This window comes from Solanum lycopersicum, chromosome 5, assembly GCF_036512215.1.
Source record: "Solanum lycopersicum chromosome 5, SLM_r2.1".
NCBI classification, from domain to species: Eukaryota; Viridiplantae; Streptophyta; class Magnoliopsida; order Solanales; family Solanaceae; genus Solanum; species Solanum lycopersicum.
Window position 1 is genome coordinate 29829595 of NC_090804.1, and position 21103 is coordinate 29850697.

General features: G+C 40.4%; 3 protein-coding genes across 3 annotated transcripts in view; 2 read left to right on the top strand and 1 right to left on the bottom strand.

The window, feature by feature from the left end:
- LOC138348560 (uncharacterized) overlaps nucleotides 1–21103 on the bottom strand; it is an 87701-nt gene that overhangs the window by 13293 nt on the left and 53305 nt on the right. The gene's annotated exons all lie outside the window — the stretch shown is intronic.
- LOC138348749 (uncharacterized) lies at nucleotides 1600–20517 on the top strand. The gene is made up of 6 exons (XM_069298324.1): nucleotides 1600–2208; nucleotides 2926–3015; nucleotides 3681–5152; nucleotides 5422–5495; nucleotides 6341–6441; nucleotides 20254–20517. The coding sequence occupies exons 3-6, from the start codon at nucleotides 3936–3938 to the stop codon at nucleotides 20515–20517; spliced, it is 1656 nt and encodes a 551-aa protein (XP_069154425.1). The 5' UTR covers nucleotides 1600–2208; nucleotides 2926–3015; nucleotides 3681–3935.
- LOC138348559 (uncharacterized) overlaps nucleotides 19532–21103 on the top strand; it is a 135726-nt gene continuing 134154 nt past the window's right edge. The window contains exon 1 of the mRNA XM_069297996.1: nucleotides 19532–20020. The gene's annotated coding sequence lies outside the window, so the exon portion shown is untranslated. The remainder of the gene's footprint in view (nucleotides 20021–21103) is intronic.

Genomic DNA, 21103 nt, shown 5'->3' on the forward strand with positions numbered 1-21103 from the left:
CATGAAGGAAAACATTTTGGACATCAAGTTGTCGCAAACGCTAGTCATGAGAAGAAGTAAACGTTAGAATGATATGAATTGTTGTGGGTTTGACGACAGGACTAAACGTCTCAAAGAAGTCGTGCCCTTCTCCTTGATGAAATTCTTTGGGTACTAACCTTGCCTTATAGCGCTCAATAGTTCTAGCAGAATTTTCTTGATTTTAAAAAACCATTTGCAGCCCAAAACATTTATCGAGGGGTTGCAAGGAATAAGGGATCAGGTTTTATTATGCAAAAGATCAGTCATTTCACAAGCCATCCGCAACTCTGATGATCTATTAGCAATAGTGGAACATGTTGGTTCACTGGTTGGACAAGTTGGCGAGGAAGATGAAACTACAAGGTTGAAGGATAGTTGCATATTGACTATCTTGAAATTGTGAGTCCTAATAGTCAACATAGAGGGTTGGTGCGATCAGGGATAAATGGGGAGGCATTAACTAGTTGTATGGAAGGAACAGGAGCAGCTATTTTAGAATCAGTAGGGATAAAGGACGAGGGATCGGCTAGACTCAAATGGTGGCCTTTTTGTGATAGCGATTTGGAGACACTGAGGTTGAGATTGATTTGGAAATACTGGATAATATATGGACATGGGATGTGGGAAAAGATACAAGCAATGAAAGCCAAGGAGACTTATAGTGGACCATGTGCGCAGGAGGTGATCCTAGTAGAGAATTTAAGAAGAAAGGAAATTGTTCCTCCTCGAAACGTACATGACGGACCAAATATAACCTACCTGACTTTGGATGAATACATCTATATCCTAAGTATCTTGTATTGTAGCCCAGAAAAACACAAGGTGTTGTGCGAAAATAAAACTTGTGTTTATTATAAGGACGTAGAGAGGGAAAACAAAGAAACCCATATTCTTTAAGAAAACGATAGTCAGGCAAATTGTTGAGAACTAATTTGAATGGAGAAGAATTATTATTTGATGGAGAATAAAGGAGATTGATTAGATAAACAGCAGTATCAAAAGAAAATGCCAATATTTTGACGGAGTAGAGCTATCTGTGTTATGCCTCGTATTTTTTTATACGTAGTGCGCATCATGATCTAGTAGATGTAAGTCCGGGGAATGAGATTTTATTTTAAGTTCCGGGGAATGAGATTTTATTTTAAGTTCCAAGTGATTAAAGAAATTTTAGGCAAGGATGTTAATTCCAAATGTGATATTAAGTATGAGTTGGCTAATGTAAGTGCCATTAATTTTAAGTGAGGGATTAATTAGTGACTGATTAGGATTAATTTAATCCAATGGGCCCCACTACTCATAATTGGTGGCTGATTAGGATTAATTTAATCCAGTGGGCCCCACCACTCAAGGCAAATATTAAAAAAGGGATCAGATTGTGAGCTGGCCTTATTGGACAGGTGTAGAGGGGGGCTGCCTCCACTTCATACTATTAAATGAGGTGGAGAAATCCACTCCATGCTAAATAAAGTGGTGAAATGCATTGCTGCATATCATCTCCTTCTTCACCACTTGTCTTAGGCAACCATGGAAATGGAGAAACCAACCCTGCAACTCTTGGCCAGCAGCTGCAAATAATTTGGTTAGTAATCTCCTTGTTTGGTGTGTTAATTCTTTAGAATACCTTTGTTAATTATCCATTAATTTTAAGAAGGGGGCGTGACCAGTAGCTTAGGAAGTTTGTTTTAGTTATTGAATGTGCTAAGTATGACCGGAAACCATAATCAGATTATTAGTGGTGTCGTGTTGGTGCTTGGGCTGTTTTGATTAAAGCAAACTGCGGAAAAATTCTGTTTTGGTATTATGTATATGTTAAATGTGATTATGAGTATATACTCCAAAGGATGAATACGATAAGGTAGATGTGTTGCGAATTATAAAACGAGTTATCGCTCGCTGTGTCGTTGCTTCGCTGCTATGGTTGCCGAGACGGAACTGTTTTGGGGAGGGGGCTGTTTAATATGATTCGTTGGGTTATATGTGTTATTGGTATTGCTGTGGATAATTTGGGTTGTTGTCGGATTGGGACGAATTAAGGAAAATAGGGGAAGTGCTGCCGAATTTTCGTTAGATTATTAGCTAGCTTACAAGAAAGTAAAGCGCGATGTTTATCTAATTGCGGCAAGATTGTTTCTTGTTATAGATTAATAGCTTGAGCAGTAAATATTGGACGTGCGGCTCGATTATACGGTTTGTAACGCTGTCCCTTTTTTTTGTTTGGCATGACTTTTAAAAATAAGCGAATAACGGACAGGTTTGATACTTACCTCTAGAGCGTCTAGGTGACGTATATTCTTGCTTCCACAATTATTCCTCTATATATCGGCTATGTCTAAGGCTATGATGATCTCTCATATCTATGGTAGTGCTTCTTAGAGTCATTGAGATTTTACGTTTCCATATCGTATTAAAGGTTCATAATCTTGATAAAGCATTAATCTTTGGTAATACTCCTTGCTGGTTCACGTTGATTGTTCTATTGAGTTATAAGAAATGATTTTAATTGCATATGGTTGCTCATAATATTCTGCTCGTGCATAGAGTCATTTATCATTTCACCGAGTCCCAGGCCGGGTAATGTTCGTGCGAAGTTTCTTGCATATGTCATTGAGTTCCTCACTAGGGGGCTGGGTATGTATATTATATATATGATTGGTGATGAGGATGGTTATGATGATGATGATGACGAAGATGACGTGATGATTATTTTGCCGAGCCCCTTACTAGGGAAGATGGGCACCTTATATGTTAAAGATATGCATGATTTTCACATAAAAGGTACATGTGTAGCGATATTTTCGACTTGCCATATTGGTATCCTGTCATCTTTACCTTATGCTTTACATACTCAGTACATTGTCCGTACTGACCCCCCTTTCCTCGGGGGGCTGCGTTTCATGCCCGCAGGTGTAGACGCACAGTTCGGCGATCCTCCCGCCTAGGATATCTACTCTGCTGATTGGGAGAGCTCCACTGTTCCGGAGCCCAGTCGTTTTGGTACATAACTTTTGTGTAGTCTTTTGCTCGTCTATGGGTATGGTGGGGCCCTGTCCCGTCGAGTTTCACTACTGTACTCTTAGAGGTCTGTGGACATTATGTGGGTTGTATATATATGTTTTGGATAATGGTCAGGACATGGTTTGTTTAAGATGTCCGCTTGTACAGGGGCAGCCTTATCGGCTGCGTACATCATTGTGTATTGTGTAGTGGCAGCCTTGTCGGCTTACTTATGTTATTATGCTTTGGATAGTGGCGGCCTTGTCGGCTCGCGTATGTTGTTACGGTTGAATGGTTATGCCTCCTTATGAGACAGGTCCTCTTTATATATATATGACGTTGGGTTGGCTTGATTTGATTAAATTCCATATTGTCTTAGTTTCAGTTGGTTATACTTAGCAGGTTTGTATGTGGGTGTCCAAAACGGCACTAGTCACGGCCCATCGGGTTGGGTCGTGACAAAGAGTGGTATCAGAGCGGTTCTTCCTCGGAAGTGTCTACAGACCGTGTCTAGTAGAGTCTTGTTTATCGGTGTGTTGTGCACCACATCTATAAACATGAAGCTACAGGACATTTAGGATGTCATCCTTTCTTCTTATTCTAGATCGTGCGATAGAGCTATATTAACAGGATAATCCCTCTCTAACGAATCCGTGTGTTTTCAGCTATGCCTCTAAAGAAAGCGACAGCTGCCCAGAAGGGCAAATCGGTAGCAGAAGGTACTAGTCAAACCCCAGAGAGTTACTAGGGCCTGTGCCCAGTCTATGCCTGGTATTATGCTACAGTCGGAAAGCTCTGCTACACCGCCACCGCCAGAGGAGCTTAGAGCAGCAGCAACTCCAGTTCGGGGGACACCACCAGCCCCCGAGGCCCCAACACCTGAACCTCGAGCTCCTCAGTAAGGGGCGGAGGATAGGGCCATGAGAGATGCGGTTCAGTTGCTGACTAGATTAGTGGCAGGTCAGGCTCGCAGGCATGGACTAGGAGTTGATCATGCGGACAGATCTGATAGCTTAAGGGCTCGTGACTTTTTAAGTTGTAATCCTCCAGAGTTCTTTGGGTCAAGGCCCCAGGATGATCCGCAAGAGTTTATTCGTCAGATGCAGCGTACATTGAGGATAATCAAGGCTTCGGAGACCGAGTCTGTTGAGTTGGCTACGTATCATTTGCGGGATGTAGCTATTAATTGGTATGAGTCTTGGGAGTTATCTAGGGGTGAGGGTGCTCCTCCAGCGGTATGGGATGAATTTGTGGAGGCTTTCCAAGGCCACTTCCTGCCTCCAGAGATGAAGCGAGCTAGAGTCGATAGATTCATGCGTTTGAAGCAAAATGGCAGGAGCGTTCGAGAGTATAGCCTCGAGTTTGATTCATTGGATAGGCATGCGCCTACTATTGTGGCTGATATGACAGACAGGGTACATCGTTATGTGATGGGATTGGATCGTTATCTGATTGACGGTTGTATGGCAGTGACTCTTCAGCCAGGTATGGACATTGCTCAGGTGCAGGCATATGCACAGGGGGGTAGAGGATCGGCACCGGGACGTCAGCCAGATAGAGATTATAATAGAGGCCAGCATAAGAGGGCTAGATCAGCAGGTTATCCTGACGAGTTTCGAAGCAGGCAGTCTCAGCAGCATGTTAGATTTTCTTCCCAGCCAGCGCAGAGTGCACCCCCACATTTCATGGGTAGGGGGTTCGATCGTATGGGATATTTGGAAGCTGGTCAGAGCTCTAGGGCGTCAGGGTCACAGATGGGCAGAGGTTTGAGCCAGTCGAGGCCACCTTTGCCTCGGTGTTCTCGCTGTGGTAGGTCCCATCCTGGGGAATGTCGTTGGGCTACAGGTGCGTGTTTTTCTTGTGGCCATCAAGGCCATACTATGAGGGAGTGTCACCTTAGAGGTAGTGCAGGTGGTATGGCACAGCCTACAGGGTCCGTTGCTGGTTCATCTTCTTCTGTGGCTATGCGCCCTACAGGGCAGGGTATTCAGGCGCCAACAGGCCGTGATAGAGGACGTGGTGGAGCTTCCAGTTCTAGCGGTCCCTCGAACCGTATATATGCTTTGACTAATAGGCAGGATCAGGAGGCATCACCTAATGTGATCACAGGTATATTATCACTATTCTCCCGAAGTGTGTATGCATTGATAGACCCAGGTTCCACCTTATCATTATATCTCCCTTTGTTGCTAGTAGGATTGGAATAGAGTCTGAGTTGATAGAACCATTTGAGGTAGCTACACCTGTAGGAGATTTTGTCATAGCTACGCGAGTATATAGGTATTGTTCAGTAGTTATATATAGTCGTCGTACCGTAGCAGATCTAATAGAGTTAAATATGATTGAGTTTGATATTATCATGGGCATGGATTGGTTGGCTGCTTGTTATGCTAATGTTGATTGCAGAGAAAAGATAGTTCGATTTCAATTTCCAGGGGAACCGATTATAGAGTGTAAGGGGAGTACAGTATCGCTGAAAGGTAAGTTAATTTCATACCTCAAGGACGGGAAGATGGTTAGAAAAGGCTATATTTACCATCTGATTCGGGTGCATGACATAAAGGCAGAGGCACCGACTCTTCAATCAGTCCCGGTAGTTAATGAATTTCCTGATGTATTCCCTGAGGAACTTCCAGGCCTTCCTCCAGAACGAGAGATAGAGTTTACTATAGATGTACTGCCAGATACCCAGCCTATATCTATACATCCTTATAGAATGTACTGCCAGATACCCAGCCTATATCTATACCTCCTTATAAAATGGCACCTGCTGAGTTGAAAGAATTGAAAGAGCAATTGAGGGATTTGCTAGAAAAGGGCTTCATCAGGCCTAGTACGTCACCTTGGGGAGCACCGGTACTGTTTGTGAGGAACAAGGATGGGTCGCTACGGATGTGCATTGATTATAGGCAGCTGAACAAAGTAACAATAAAGAACAGGTATCCCCTCCCAAGGATTGACGATCTATTTGACCAGTTGCAGGGTGCAAAGTGTTTTTCAAAGATAGACTTGCGGTCAGGTTATCATCAGGTGCGGGTAAGGGAGGCAGATATTCCAAAGACGGCATTCCGGACCCGATATGGGCATTATGAGTTTAGAGTGCTGTCTTTTGGGCTGACTAATGCTCCAGCAGTGTTCATGGATTTAATGAATCGAGTATTTAAACCATTCCTTGATATGTTTGTTATTGTATTTATAGACGATATTCTGGTCTATTCACGTTCAGAAGAGGAGCATGCAGACCATTTAAGGAAGGTACTTAGGGTGCTTCAGCACCAGAAGTTGTATGCTAAATTTTCTAAGTGCGAGTTCTGGTTGACTTCAGTGGCATTCTTGGGGCATATTATTGGAGATGATGGTATTCGGGTAGACATGCAGAAGATTGAGGCGGTAAAGACTTTGCCTAGACCTACAACACCTACTGAGGTACGCAGCTTTCTGGGGTTAGCAGGATATTACAGGAGATTCGTAGAAAAGTTTGCCTCAACTTCAGCGCCTTTGACAAGGCTAACTCAAAAGGCAGCCAAGTTCCAGTGGACTAATGCTTGTGAGCGAAGCTTCCAACTATTGAAAGACAAATTGACTACAGCTCCAGTCCTAACTCTTCCGGAGGGACCAGACGACTATGTTATTTATTGTGATGCTTCGGGTGTTGGGCTAGGATGTTTATTGATGCAGCATGGCAAAGTTATAGCATTTGCCTCCCGACAACTTAGGAAGCATGAAAAGAACTATCCTACTCACGATCTGGAGCTAGAGGTCGTGGTTCATGCCTTGAAGATATGGAGACATAATTTATATGGTGTCCATGTGGACATCTATACAGATCATAAGAGTCTCCAATATATCTTTCAACAGAAGGAGCTGAACTTACGACAGAGGCGGTGGTTAGAGTTGCTAAAGGATTATGATGTTGATATTTTATATCATCCAGGGAAAGCGAATGTTGTAGCAGATGCTCTTAGCCGTAAGTCCATGGGTAGCTTGACAGATGTACAACCAGAAAGGAGGGATATGGTTCAGGAGATTCAGCGGCTATCCAGCCTTGGAGTCCGTCTGGCTAATTCAGAAGATAGTGGAGTTTCTATTCGAGAGGTTGCTGAGTCCTCAATCATAGATGAGGTAAAGAGACACCAATACAAGGACCCTATTCTGGCACAGTATAGAGATGCAGCTCTTCAAAAGGAAAAGACCCCATTTAAGGTTACACCTGACGGAGTGTTACGATATGAAGGCAGATTGTGTGTACTCGATACTGCAGGGCTACAACGGCAGGTTATGAGAGAGGCACACTCTGCCCGTTATTCTATTCACCCAGGGTCAACGAAAATGTATCATGACCTCAGATGCTTATATTGGTGGGATGGCATGAAAAAGGACATAGCGGAGTTTGTTGCTCAGTGCCCGAATTGTCAACAGTCAAGATCGAATATCAAAAGCCTGGTGGATTGTTACAGGAGATAGAGATCCCGACTTGGAAATGGGAGATGGTTAATATGGACTTCATTACAGGCTTACCTCGCACTCAACAGAAGTATGACTCTATATGGGTTATTGTAGATAGGCTGACGAAATCGGCCCATTTTCTTCCAGTCAGGACTTCTTATTCGGCTAAAGATTATGCGAGGTTATATGTCAGGGAGATAGTGAGACTTCATGGGGTTCCCACTTCCATTATATCAGACAGAGGAGCTCAATTTACAACCAACTTTTGGAGATCGTTTCAGAAGGGATTGGGGACACAAGTGAACCTTAGCACAACATTTCTCCCTCAGACTGATGGGCAGGCTGAGCGTACTATTTAGACAATAGAAGATATGTTGCGGTCCTGTATTATTGACTTCAAAGGTAGCTGGGATGACCACTTGCCGCTCATTGAGTTTGCCTATAATAATAGCTACCATTCTAGTATCCAGATGGTACCGTACGAGGCCTTATATGGGAGGAAGTGCAGATCACCTATTGGTTGGTTTGATGTTGACGAGACTAAGTTAATAGGCCCGGATGTGATTCAGCAAGCTGTTGACAAGGTGAAGCTTATTCAAGAAAGATTATTAGCAGCCCAGAGTCGACAGAAGTCATATGCAGATAATCGGCGTCGAGATTTTGAGTTTCAGATTGGTGACTGGGTATTCCTGAAGGTATCACCCATGAGGGGTGTGATGAGATTCGTCAGGAAGGGGAAGCTCAGTCCGAGATACATTGGGCCTTATCAGATTGTTCGTAGGATAGGCAAGGTTGCCTATGAGTTGGATCTACCATCTGATTTGGAGGCGGTACATCCAGTCTTCCATGTATTGATGCTACGTAAATGTATTGGTGATCCTTCTAGAGTATTACCCGTAGATGATGTTCAGGTAACAGAGGAGTTGTCATATGAGGAGAAACCCGTAGCTATACTTGATCGCCAGGTTAGAAGGTTACGTACTAAGGATGTGGCTTCCGTCAAAGTGTTGTGGCAAAATAATAATAGGGAGGAGATGACTTGGGAAGCGGAAGACAAAATGAAGAACAAGTATCCTTACTTGTTCCCCGTACCTGCAGGTAATTCAATTCCTAGCTTGACTATATTGATTGATAAGCGAGATTATGTAGTAAGTTGTGACTCTGTGAGGCATCTGTAAGTTACGAAATGCAGGTTGATAGGTATAATTGTTAGAGAGACCTCGCTGGAATTTGTTTTTGTAGGACGAATGTTCCTAAGGGGGGAAGGATGTTATGCCTCGTATTTTTTTATACGTAGTGCGCATCATGATCTAGTAGACGTAAGTCCGGGGAATGAGATTTTATTTTAAGTTCCAAGTGATTAAAGAAATTTTAGGCAAGGATGTTAATTCCAAATGTGATATTAAGTATGAGTTGGCTAATGTAAGTGCCATTAATTTTAAGTGAGGGATTAAATAGTGACTGATTAGGATTAATTTAATCCAATGGGCCCCACCACTCATAATTGGTGGATGATTAGGATTAATTTAATCCAATGGGCTCCACCACTCAAGGCAAAAATTAAAAAAGGGATCAAATTGTGAGCTGGCCTTAGTGGACAGATGTAGAGGGGGGCTGCCTCCACTTCATACTATTAAATGAGGTGGAGAAATCCACTCCATGCTAAATAAAGTGGTGAAATGCATTGCTGCATATCATCTCCTTCTTCACCACTTGTCTTAGGCCGCCATGGAAATGGAGAAACCAACCCTGCAACTCTTGGCCAGCAGCTGCAAATAATTTGGTTAGTAATCTCCTTGTTTGGTGTGTTAATTCTTTAGAATACCTTTGTTAATTATCCATTAATTTTAAGAAGGGGGCGTGACCAGTAGCTTAGGAAGTTTGTTTTAGTTATTGAATGTGCTAAGTATGAACGGAAACCATAATCGGATTATTAGTGGTGTCGTATTGGTGCTTGGGCTGTTTTGATTAAAGCAAAATGCGGAAAAATTCTGTTTTGGTATAATGTATATGTTAAATGTGATTATGAGTATATACTCCAAAGGATGAATACGATAAGGTAGATGTGTTGCGAATTATAAAACGAGTTATCGCTTGCTGTGTCGTTGCTTCGCTGCTATGGTTGCCGAGACGGAACTGTTTTGGGGAGGGGGCTGTTTAATATGATTCGTTGGGTTATATGTGTTATTGGTATTGCTGTGGATAATTTGGGTTGTTGTCGGATTGGGACAAAGTAAGGAAAATAGGGGAAGTGCTGCCGAATTTTCGTTAAGACTATTAGCTAGCTTACAAGAAAGTAAAGCGCGATGTTTATCTAATTGCGGCACGATTGTTGCTTGTTATAGATTAATAGCTTGAGCAGTAAATATTGGACGTGTGGATCGATTATACGGTATGTAACGCTGTCCCTTCTTTCTTTGTTTGGCATGACTTTTAAAAATAAGCGAATAACGGACACGTTTGATACTTACCTCTAGATCGTCTAGGTGACGTATATTCTTGCTTCCACAATTATTCCTCTATATATCGGCTATGTCTAAGGCTATGATGATCTCTCATATCTATGGTAGTGCTTCTTAGAGTCATTGAGATTTTACGTTTCCATATCGTATTAAAGGTTCATAATCTTGATAAAACATTAATCTTTGGTAATACTCCTTGCTGGTTCACTTTGATTGTTCTATTGAGTTATAAGAAATGATTTTAATTGCATATGGTTGCTCATAATATTCTGCTCGTGCATAGAGTCATTTATCATTTCACCGAGTCCCGGACCTGGTAATGTTCGTGCGGAGTTTCTTGCATATGTCACCGAGTTCCTCACTAGAGGGCTGGGTATGTATATTATATATATGATTGGTGATGAGGATGGTTATGATGATGATGATGACGGAGATGACGAGATGATTATTTTGCCGAGCCCCTTACTAGGGAAGCTGGGCACCTTATATGTTAAAGATATGCATGATTTTCACTTAAAAGGGTACATGTGTAGCGATATTTTGTTTCGACTTGCCATATTGGTATCCTGTCATCTTTACCTTATGCTTTACATACTCAGTACATTGTCCGTACTGACTCCCCTTTCCTCGGGGGGCTGCGTTTCATGCCCGCAGGTGTAGATGCACAGTTCGGTGATCCTCCCGCCTAGGATATCTACTCTGCTGATTGGGAGAGCTCCACTGTTCCGGAGCCCAGTCGTTTTGGTACATAACTTTTGTGTAGTCTTTTGCTCGTGTATGGGTATGGCGGGGCCCTTTCCCGTCGAGTTTCACTACTGTACTCTTAGAGGTCTGTGGACATTATGTGGGTTGTATATATATGTTTTGGATAATGGTTAGGACATGGTTTGTTTAAGATGTCCGCTTGTACAGGGGCAGCCTTGTCGGCTGCGTACATCATTGTGTATTGTGTAGTGGCAGCCTTGTCGGCTTACTTATGTTATTATGCTTTGGATAGTGGCGGCCTTGTCAGCTCGCGTATGTTGTTACGGTTGAATGGTTATGACTCCTTATGAGACAGGTCCTCTTTATATATATATGACGTTGGAGTTGGCTTGATTTATATAAATTCCATATTGTCTTAGTTTCAGTTGGTTATACTTAGCAAGTTTGTATGTGGGTGTCCGAAACGGGCACTAGTCACGGCCCATCGGGTTGGGTCGTGACAATCTGTCATTAGGCTGAGACCGGTTTCAACTATGTGGCCATGCTTTTGTTCTACTTTTGCCTGTTGTTCATGAGTGTGGTGGCATGAAAGCCAATGAAGAATCCATTGTTTATTTAAAACAGGAGTGAGCACACAAAATTCTCCGCCACCATCTGTTTGGATAGACTTTATGGTGGTATTGAATTGATTTTTAACAAATCTCTTAAATTGAAGAAAAATATGTGAAACATGTGATTTCTGAAACATTGGAAATCCCCAAACAAAATTGCTATAGTCATCCACAAAAACAAGAAATTAACGATGACCTTCTGAAGAAAGAAAAGAAGATGGTCCCCAAATATCCGCATAAAATAATTGTAAAAACGAAGAACTTTTATTGCTACCAATGGAAAGATTTAATTTGTGCGACTTGCCAAGTTAAAAGAGGTACAAATATTATTCAACTTAGACTAGAAAGTGGTAAAACATGTTGTTGGAGGACTTGATGAAGGACTGTTTGTGTGGATGACCCAAGCGAATATGCCAACAATTTTTAGAAGCTTTGGCTGAAAGATATGCAGAGGAACGAAATGTTGAGGAGGCTTGAATAGAAGAGTGTCAAGATCATCTTTACTTGGACCGGAAAGAAGGACCTTCCTGGTAGCTTGATCCTTAACAGGAAAATAAGCTGGATAAAATTCAAAGAAGACTCTATGGTCATTAGAAAACGCTGAAAACAAAGTAATGGCTTAGTAACAGATGGAACATGAAGAACATTAGTGAGACAAAATGAATTTTTGGTGGATGAAAGAATGAATTACTACTGTGGTGGATAGATAGACTAGCCCCATTTCCAACCTTCAAGTGATCTACCCCTTTGTATGGCTCTTCTTGATGAATGCCTGTGAGATGTGGCATTATATGGTTTGTTTCTCTAGTGTCCTAGAACCACGATTAGTCAATGGAATCGGTGCCTGATATGAGAGATGTGCGGAAGGATTAATCGTGTGACTATAACACTGAAAGCATGTGTTTGCTTAGCGATTGGTGCCATTAAATATTAGGCAGTGAACTTTGTTGTGAAGAGACGGATGCCAAGGTTGACCATTCGAATTATTTCGAGAGGATGAGCAATGACCACCTCTACCACCTCTTCCTCTAGAGTTTCTACCACGACCACAATAATTGGAGGTATTATGTTGAGAGCAATCGTTGGAGGTGTTGGATTGTTTACTAAAGTGAACAACATGTTGATCAGTATGTGGAAGGGGTGATAATGTGAGGGAAGATAAGGTATGTACATGTATGAACTCATAATTAAGTAACAAGCTATGAAGTTCAGAATATGTCACGGGTTCAGGTCTTGCAGAAAGAGCGGTTACAAGGTCCTTAAAGTCAGAGAGGAGACCTTTAAAATATAGATATTAAGATCCACAAGACAAAAATGGTCTACCAACGACAGCTAACTCATTAGAAATATGCTTAGCCTTTTGAAGATATTGGGTGACAGTAAGATCATCTTGCTTGAGATTTTGAAGGGACATAAGGAGGTTAAGAATTCGAGTATTGGAGGTATAATAAAGAGCCTTTCCGAGAGAATCTTAATCTTGTTTAGAGGTAGCGAGACCAATCACAATCGGTAAGGTCTCTTTGGAAAGAGAAGATATAAGCAAACTTAATATGAGTTTATCCTGTTGGATCCATTGGGCATGATGAGGATCAATCTCGGGGTTGTGTTTTCCTGCTATGATGTTATGGGATGACAGACATGGAAAAGAGCCATCGACATATCCTAATAAATTTTGACAACAAAGAAAGGGTAACAATTAGGTTTTCCAAAATAAATAATTGGTAGAAGTTAATATAATGGAAATAAGGTGGTGAGCATGGTTGATAGGGGAGGGAGACGAGGGAGAGAAAACGTTGATCGGAGATTCTAAGGAAGAAGAAGAAGTGGTCATGGCAGCTTCTGATACCTTATTAAAATACAACTGTGTAGGTAGAAGCTGTAACTTTTGCTTCTATTTTCATTGATCTTCTATGGTTGCAGTAGTACTGCATCTTATACAGGGACATTAACAATACTAATTCTATAAGGACATTAATATCTAAGGTATTATAGATGCACACAACTTCAATTCTATTAGGTATCTCATAGAGTTGTAATCAACTTCCTCAAGTAATGATTTCTTAATAATTCCTACCATTAATTTACATATATTACACACTGATCACAAATTTAAACTACTAATTTCATAAAAAGATAGCCTACCTGAGCGCCAAGCAGTTGCACACAGTTTTTGACCTTGATTCCTGTTTTTCGGGCTTGATGATGGTGATTTGGCCAATAATCTGCATGATATCACCATTCTCTAGCTATAAATCTTCTCCTCCTTCCTTCCCAAGTTTAGAGCATTTTCAGAGGTTTCTACGGTGTTTTTATGACTTATTTAGGTATTTCATGAAGATGGAGGAAATAGGATTCTCATAATTTAGTTTATGCCTCGCCTATCCCGCCATGGAATTAGCTTACTCTGCGGAGGGGTCGCCGCCGTAGCGGCATGTGGCTCGCTATGGCAGCACAATGGTTTAGATTTTCCCAGATTTTTGTTTCTCCCAAATAACGACGGTCCACATTGTTACAAGACATTCAAGATAATTATGTAATTAATGGTTATTAGTTTATTATTTATCATAAATAGGTCGTTGATGTCATGCTAAAATCATCAGGTAATAATATACTTCTTACATATTTGGAAAAGATATACATCCTCGTTCAATTCGTCACATATACTTTCCATTTAAATCCATTTAAAAAATAACTATAATTTTTCTTTTCATATATTTGAAAATGTCTGATACATGCATCTGATGACCAAAATTTGGCACGATAATAATTTTTAAAACTCATGAAAATGAGCGTATTAGGCCCTAAACAAATTAAATTTGTATTGTTTAACCTATTAAATTCAATAATATTTAAAGTAAAATTCATGGGATAATATAACATTTAATAAATTTGAACAATAAAATACAGTAGTAAAATACATTAAACATTTTACTCTCTTTAAAGTGGTAAAAAAATTATAAAGTTATATGTGTCACTATGAAACAATTACCTCTTGGGTTCAATTTCCAAAGTCCTTGTGAAACAACGTGGTCACGTTGTTCCTACAACAACCATATGTCTCTTTCCAAGCGCTATTTTTTCATTTTACTAAACCCATAAAAATGAAATACCTCTTCATTTTTTTTCCAACTTTCCACCTAGAAATTTTTTCCTTTATAAGCTCCAAATGCCTAATGGTTTCTTCGTACTCAAACTTTCATTGAGTTTTTAATTTTTAATTTTATATTTTTTAGTTCAAAATTCAATAGCTTTCTCGTATGTTAGATTTTCCTAACATTGAGAGAGCTGAGGAAGACATAGGAACTTCATCTGTAGAGAATGAAAAAGTGGAATTGAATTTACGGCTTTCATTGAATGTTAATTTTGATGTTCATCCGAAATAAATGAATTGTTTTTTGTGAATAACTAATAAAAAATATTCTTTGATTTTTTAGGTGGATCGCAATAAAGTTTTGCTCAACCATAGCTGAGGTTCAAACCCTAAAACCACCTACTCAAGGTATCCAAATATTGCAAATTGATTCATATAACATGTAAATTATAATTTGTATCAAAATCAAGGTAGGAAACTATTTTGTTTCCTTAAGTTCTCGATGTTCAAAACATATTTTGTTGAACAGAAATCACATGTCTATTCAGGAAATTATATTGCTAAATCAAAGATCAAAAACTTCATACTCAATCATATGACTAATGTTTTAACAAGTGATGAAGGACCAAATGGAAAAAAGATTGAAGGACTTTTATACTCATGTAAGAAGAAAGATGAAGTGGACTTAGTTTCCCTTTGTCATGATCTTCTAATGCAACTTAGTTTGTCAAACATTCTAGTGGAGGTTATATAGAAAACCATTTAAACCATATATTTATCGATGGGAAATAGAATAAGAAGCATTATTATTGATGTTAATTGATATTTCCCTTTGTTGTTGTACCAAATAAATTAAATGGCTATTTTCCAAAGAGGCCTTATCTTTTGTATCGTTATTATTTCATTTTTTTTGTTGTATTGACTAAAGATCCTCCCGTTAATGTTATTTCATGACCTAAACATTTGTATTGGCACCCACACAAACACTTTAATTAGATAACCCAAGAACTAAATATTTAAAGATACGTAAGTTGGTTTAAATGCATGAATCAAATAGAGTTCCCATTAACTCCAAAGCTTCAAAAACCAATTAACCAACTAATGGTGAAGAACAACTCCTAGAATCCAAAAGTCAATGAACCAAAACATCTAAAGTTTAACAAGTGTAATGAAATGGGTGCAACCAGAATAAACATACGAATATGAAACTAGAAAGCCTGAGTCCGAAAGAGTGGACTAAAACATAAAGAACTCATGGAATCCTGGAAGAACTGGCTCACCGTTGAATTCAATTGATCACTGATCTCCTAGATAAAGTCTGTCAGTAGCTACCTGAAGATGACCTGTACTCAACACCAGGAAAGATCAAGTGCAATCCTAGTATTAAGATTACACATCAATCCTAGTAAGTGAAACATACACAAGCAGTCACAACATAGTGAACATGCAAATACCGAACATATACAATATCAATTATCATTCAGGAGCAATGCATCATTCCAAAATTTCAATATCAAATAATTACACACATATCACAATTAAATGGTCCTCCATGGAATCCACACTCAAACTATTACCCGATCCCAGTTTTTGTGCCGCATGTGACACCCAATCCCATTGTTGTGCCGAAAGGTGGCACCCGATTCAAGTTAGTGAGTTGGAATGTAAACTTGATTCATTCAACAAGCCACAATCACAATAACTATGTAATTTTTTCATAATCATACAATCAAATGTTGATTTATGGCATACAATAATTTGTTTATACTCATTCACATTTGATGATCATAGGGCAACAGTCAGACACATACATGAATTATTTGAAGAAAATACTCATTTACATTACAAAAACATGAAATCAAACCATCACCTACCTCAAAAACAATCTTTAATCCTCCTAACATATTTGATTCTTCCTTTTCCATATTCTTTTCCGCTTGTTCTAGGTGTACAAACAAACAATTCAGTACAAGGATCAATACTTAAGTTCTAATTTACCCAAATTATGAAAAACTCAATAATCCAATACCCATATTATGACCCTAAGGTGCAACTAGGGCTTTTTCGACCATCCAAATCAGTTAACCCCCCCCCCCCCCCCCCCGCAAGCAATATATGATCAACATTCTCAGTTCTATGTATCATGGGGAGTAGATTCCTTACCTTTCAAAGCAAAAGTAGTGGAAAATTTTCAAGAAATTTCCTGGGTTTGTCTCCAAGCACTCAAGAATGAATATTGCATAATAATAGCATTTTAGGAGTTTTTTTACTTAAGTCGTTACTGGCCCACTTTGGTAGCCCCCATTCCGCCAGAAGCCTCGCTCAAACGTCTTTCATGGAAACAAAGAGTTTTATTTATAGTTACAATCCCCCATTTCACAAAATGCCTTCAACCCATGACATTCTGAAACTACCCTTCCACACTAGGAGAAGTTTCAGAAGTTCTACTCACCTAAATTCAATATCGTAAAGACGTACGGGTTTCGTAATGTCTTAACTACACAACCATGCAATCAAATTCATTATTATATATATCATTTGTTACAAGATTTCCCTATTACTCACTAACTTTGATTTTGTTCAAATCTTATCTTGAATAGGTTGTTACAATACACATCAATTTACACATCACTCGTCCCCGAGGGACAAACTTGGAAAATCTAGGCTAATGTAAGGGTGGAGTAGTATGTGAATCGTCGAATAATTGGGGATACTTGTCTCGCAGGTCCTCCTCAGTTTCCCAAGTAGCTTTTTCAACTGGATGATGCATCCATTAAACTTTCACGAACTTATTCTCTTTGGTCCTCAGCTTCCACACATGATGATAAATATTTGTAACCAGTTCCTCCTCATATAGGAGGTGTTTTTCTAACAACTCTGAGTCTCATTTATTATGTAATCCCTGTCACCATGATATGTCTTCAACACGGACATACCGGGTGAACTCCCTATAGATTATGACGTAATGTTTAATCTATATGTAATTTGTTCTACATAGTCAAGAATCTCAGCGGGACCAATGTATCAAGGACTAAGTTTGTCGTTCTTGCTAAATCTGATCAACTTTTCATGGGTAATACATAACAAGAACTTCAAATTTAGTCTTAAATTACATGTCTCTTACCTTATGTTTCACTTACTTTTTTTGTCTACTCTAGGCTGCTAAAATCTTATCTTGAAAACTCCTAGCTTTATTGAACATCCTTCACTAAATCAACCCCCAAATATTTCACATCACCAACCTCAAATCATCCTATGGGTGATTTCAATACTCTTCCATAACTTGCTCGAATAGTGCCATATGGATTCTTGAGTGGTAATTGTTATGAAAGGAGAACTAACACAAAGGTAGGAACTTATCCCAATGTCTTCCAAAGTGTTATGCCTCGTATTTTAATACATAGTGCGCATAATGAACTAGTAGATGTAAGTCCGGGGAATGAAATTTTATTTTAAGTTCCAAGTGATTAAAGAAATATTAGGCAAGGATGTTAATTCCAAATGTGATATTAAGTATGATTTGGCTAATGTAAGTTCTATTAACTTTAAGTGAGGGATTAATTAGTGGCTGATTAGGATTAAATTAATCTAGTGGGCCCCACCACTCAAGGCAAATTAAAAGGAATCAGATTGAGAGCTGGCCTTAGTGGGGCACGTGCAGAGGGGGGCTGCCTCCACTTCATATTATAAATGAGGTGGTGAAATGCATTGCAACATGTCATCTTCTTCACCACTTGGCTTAGGCAGCCATGGAAATGGAGAAAACCAACCATGCAACTCTTGGCCAGCAGCTGCAAAGAATTTGGTTAGTAATCTCTTTGCTTGGTATGTTAATTCCTTAGAATGCCTTTGTTAATTAGCCATTAATGTTAGGAAGGGGGCGTGACCAGTAGCTTAGGAAATTTGTTTTAGTTATTGAATGTGCTAAGTACGAACGGAAACCATAATCGGATTATTAGTGGTGTCGTGTTAGTGTTTGAGCTGTTTTGATTAAAGCAAACAGCGGGAAATTCTGTTTTGGCGTTATGTATATGTTAATGTGATTATGGGTATATACTCCAAAGGATGAATACGATAAGGTAGATGTGTTGCGAATTATAAAACGAGTTATCGCTCGGTGTGTCGTTGCTTCGTTACAATGGTTGCCGAGACGGAACTGTTTTTTTTTGGGGGGGGGGGGCTTGTTTAATATGATTCGTTGGGTTATATGTGTTATTGGTATTGCTGTGGATAATTTGGGTTGTTGTGGATTGGGACGAAGTAAGGAAAATAGGGGAAGTGCTGCCGGATTTTCATTAGATTATTAGCTAGCTTACAATAAGTAGTAAAGCGCGACGTTTATCTAATTGTGGCACGATTGTTGCTTGTTATAGATTAATAGCTTGAGCAGTAAATATTGGACGTGCGGCTCGACTATACGGTATGTAACACTATCCTCTCTTTCTTTGTTTGGCACGACTTTTAAAAATGAGCGAATAACAGACAGGTTTGATACTTACTTCTAGAGCGTCTAGGTGACGTATATTCTTGCTTCCACAACTATTCCTCTATATATCGGCTATGTCTAAGGCTTAATGATTTCTCATATCTATGGTAGTGCTTCTTAGAGTCATTGACGTTTTACATTTCCATATCGTATTAAAGGTTCATAATCTTGATAAAACGTTAATCTTTGGTAATACTCCTTGCTGGTTCACGTTGATTGTTCTATTGAGTTATGAGAAATGATTTTAATTGCACATGGTTGCTCATAATATTCTGCTCGTGCATAGAGTCATTTATCATTTCACCGAGTCCCGGGCCGGGTAATGTTCATGCGGAGTTTCTTGCATATATCACCGAGTCCCTCACTAGAGGGCCGGGTATGTATATTATATATATGATTGGTGATGAGGATGGTTATGATGATGATGATGACAGAGATGATGTGATGACTATTTCACCGAGTCCCTCACTAAAGGGCCCGGTACGTATGATGTATATATATATGATTATTATTTTGCCGAGTCCCTTACTAGGGAAGCTGGGCACCTTATATGTTAAAGATATGCATGATTTTCACTTAAAAGGGTACATGTGTAGCGATATCTTGTTTCGACTTATCATGTTGGTATCTTGTAATCTTTACCTTATGCTTTACATACTCAGTACATTGTCCGTACTGACCCCTTTCCTCGGGGGGCTGCGTTTCATGCCCGCAGGTGTAGATGCACAATTTGGTGATCCTCCCGCCTAGCATATCTACTCTGCTGATTGGGAGAGCTCCACTGTTTCGGAGCCCAGTCGTTTTGGTACATAACTTTTTGTGTAGTCTTTTGCTTGTCTATGGGTATGGCGGGGCCCTGTCCCATCGAGTTTCACTACTATACTCTTAGAGGTCTGTAGACATTATGTGGGTTGCATATATATGTTTTGTATAATGGTCTGGACATGGTTTGTTTGGGATGTCCGCTTGTACAGAGGCAGCCTTGTCGGCTGCGTACATCATTGTGTATTGTGTAGTGGCAGCCTTGTCGTCTTGCGTATGCTATTATGCTTTGGATAGAGGCGGCCTTGTCGGCTCGCGTATGTTGTTACGGTTGAATGGTTATGACTCCTTATGAGACAGGTCCCTTTATATATATATGGCGTTGGGATTGTCTTGATTTGATTAAATTCCATATTGTCTTAGTTTCAGTTGGTTATACTTAGCAGGTTTGTATGTGAGTGTCCAAAACGGGCACTAGTCACGGCCCATCGGGTTGGGTCGTGACAAAGAGTGGTATCAGAGCGGTTCTTCCTCGGAAGTGTCTAAAGACCATGTCTAGTAGAGTCTTGTTTATTGGTGTGTTGTGCACCACATCTATAAACAGGAAGCTAGAGGACATTTAGGATGTCATCCTTTCTTTTTATTTTAGATCGTGCGATAGAGCTATATTAACAGGATAATCCCTCTCTAACAAATCCAAAGAAAGCGAAAGCCCCCCAGAAGGGCAAATCGGTAGCAGATGGTACTAGTCAGACCCGGAGAGTTACTAGGGCCCGTGCCCAGTCTATGCCTGGTATTGTGCTCCAGTCGGAGAGCTCTGCTACACCGCCACCGCCAGAGGATCTTAGAGCAGCAACAGCTCCAGTTCGGGGGACACCATCACTAGCCCCCGAGGCCCCAGCACCTGAACCTCCAACTCCTCAGTCAGGGCTGAGATAGGGCCATGATAGATGCGGTTCAGTTGCTGACTAGATTAGTGGCAGGTCAGGCTCGCAGGCTTGGACTAGGAGTTGATCATGCGGACAGATCTGATAGCTTAAGGGCACGTGACTTCTTAAGTTGTAATCCTCCAGAGTTCTTTGGGTTAAGGCCCCAGGATGATCCGCAAGAGTTTATTCGTCAGATGCAGCGTACATTAAGGATAACCAAGGCTTTGGAGACCGAGTCTGTTGAGTTGGCTACATATCGTTTGCGGGATGTAGCTATTAATTGGTATGAGTCTTGGGAGTTATCTGATTGACGGTTGTATGGCAGTGACTCATCAGCCAGGTATGGACATTGCTCGGGTGCAGGCATATGCACAGGGGGTAGAGGATCGGCACCGGGGACGTCAACCGGATAGAGATTATAATAGAGGCCAGCATAAGAGGGCTAGATCAGCAGGTTATCCTGACGAGTTTCGAGGCGGGCAGTCTCAGCAGCATGTTAGATTTTCTTCCCAGCCAGCACAGAGTGCACCCCCACGTTCCATGGGTAGGGGGTTCGATCGTACGGGATATTCGGAAGCTGGTCAGAGCTCTAGGGT

Bases quoted from the DNA above. Each gene is read 5' to 3' on its own strand.
- LOC138348749 (XM_069298324.1), top strand. From the start codon at position 3,936: ATGAGAGATGCGGTTCAGTTGCTGACTAGATTAGTGGCAGGTCAGGCT. The intron at 5,496-6,340 runs GTAAGTTAATTT...GGTTGACTTCAG, and splicing joins GAGTACAGTATCGCTGAAAG to TGGCATTCTTGGGGCATATT. The intron at 6,442-20,253 runs GTACGCAGCTTT...CTATATTAACAG, and splicing joins GACCTACAACACCTACTGAG to GATAATCCCTCTCTAACAAA.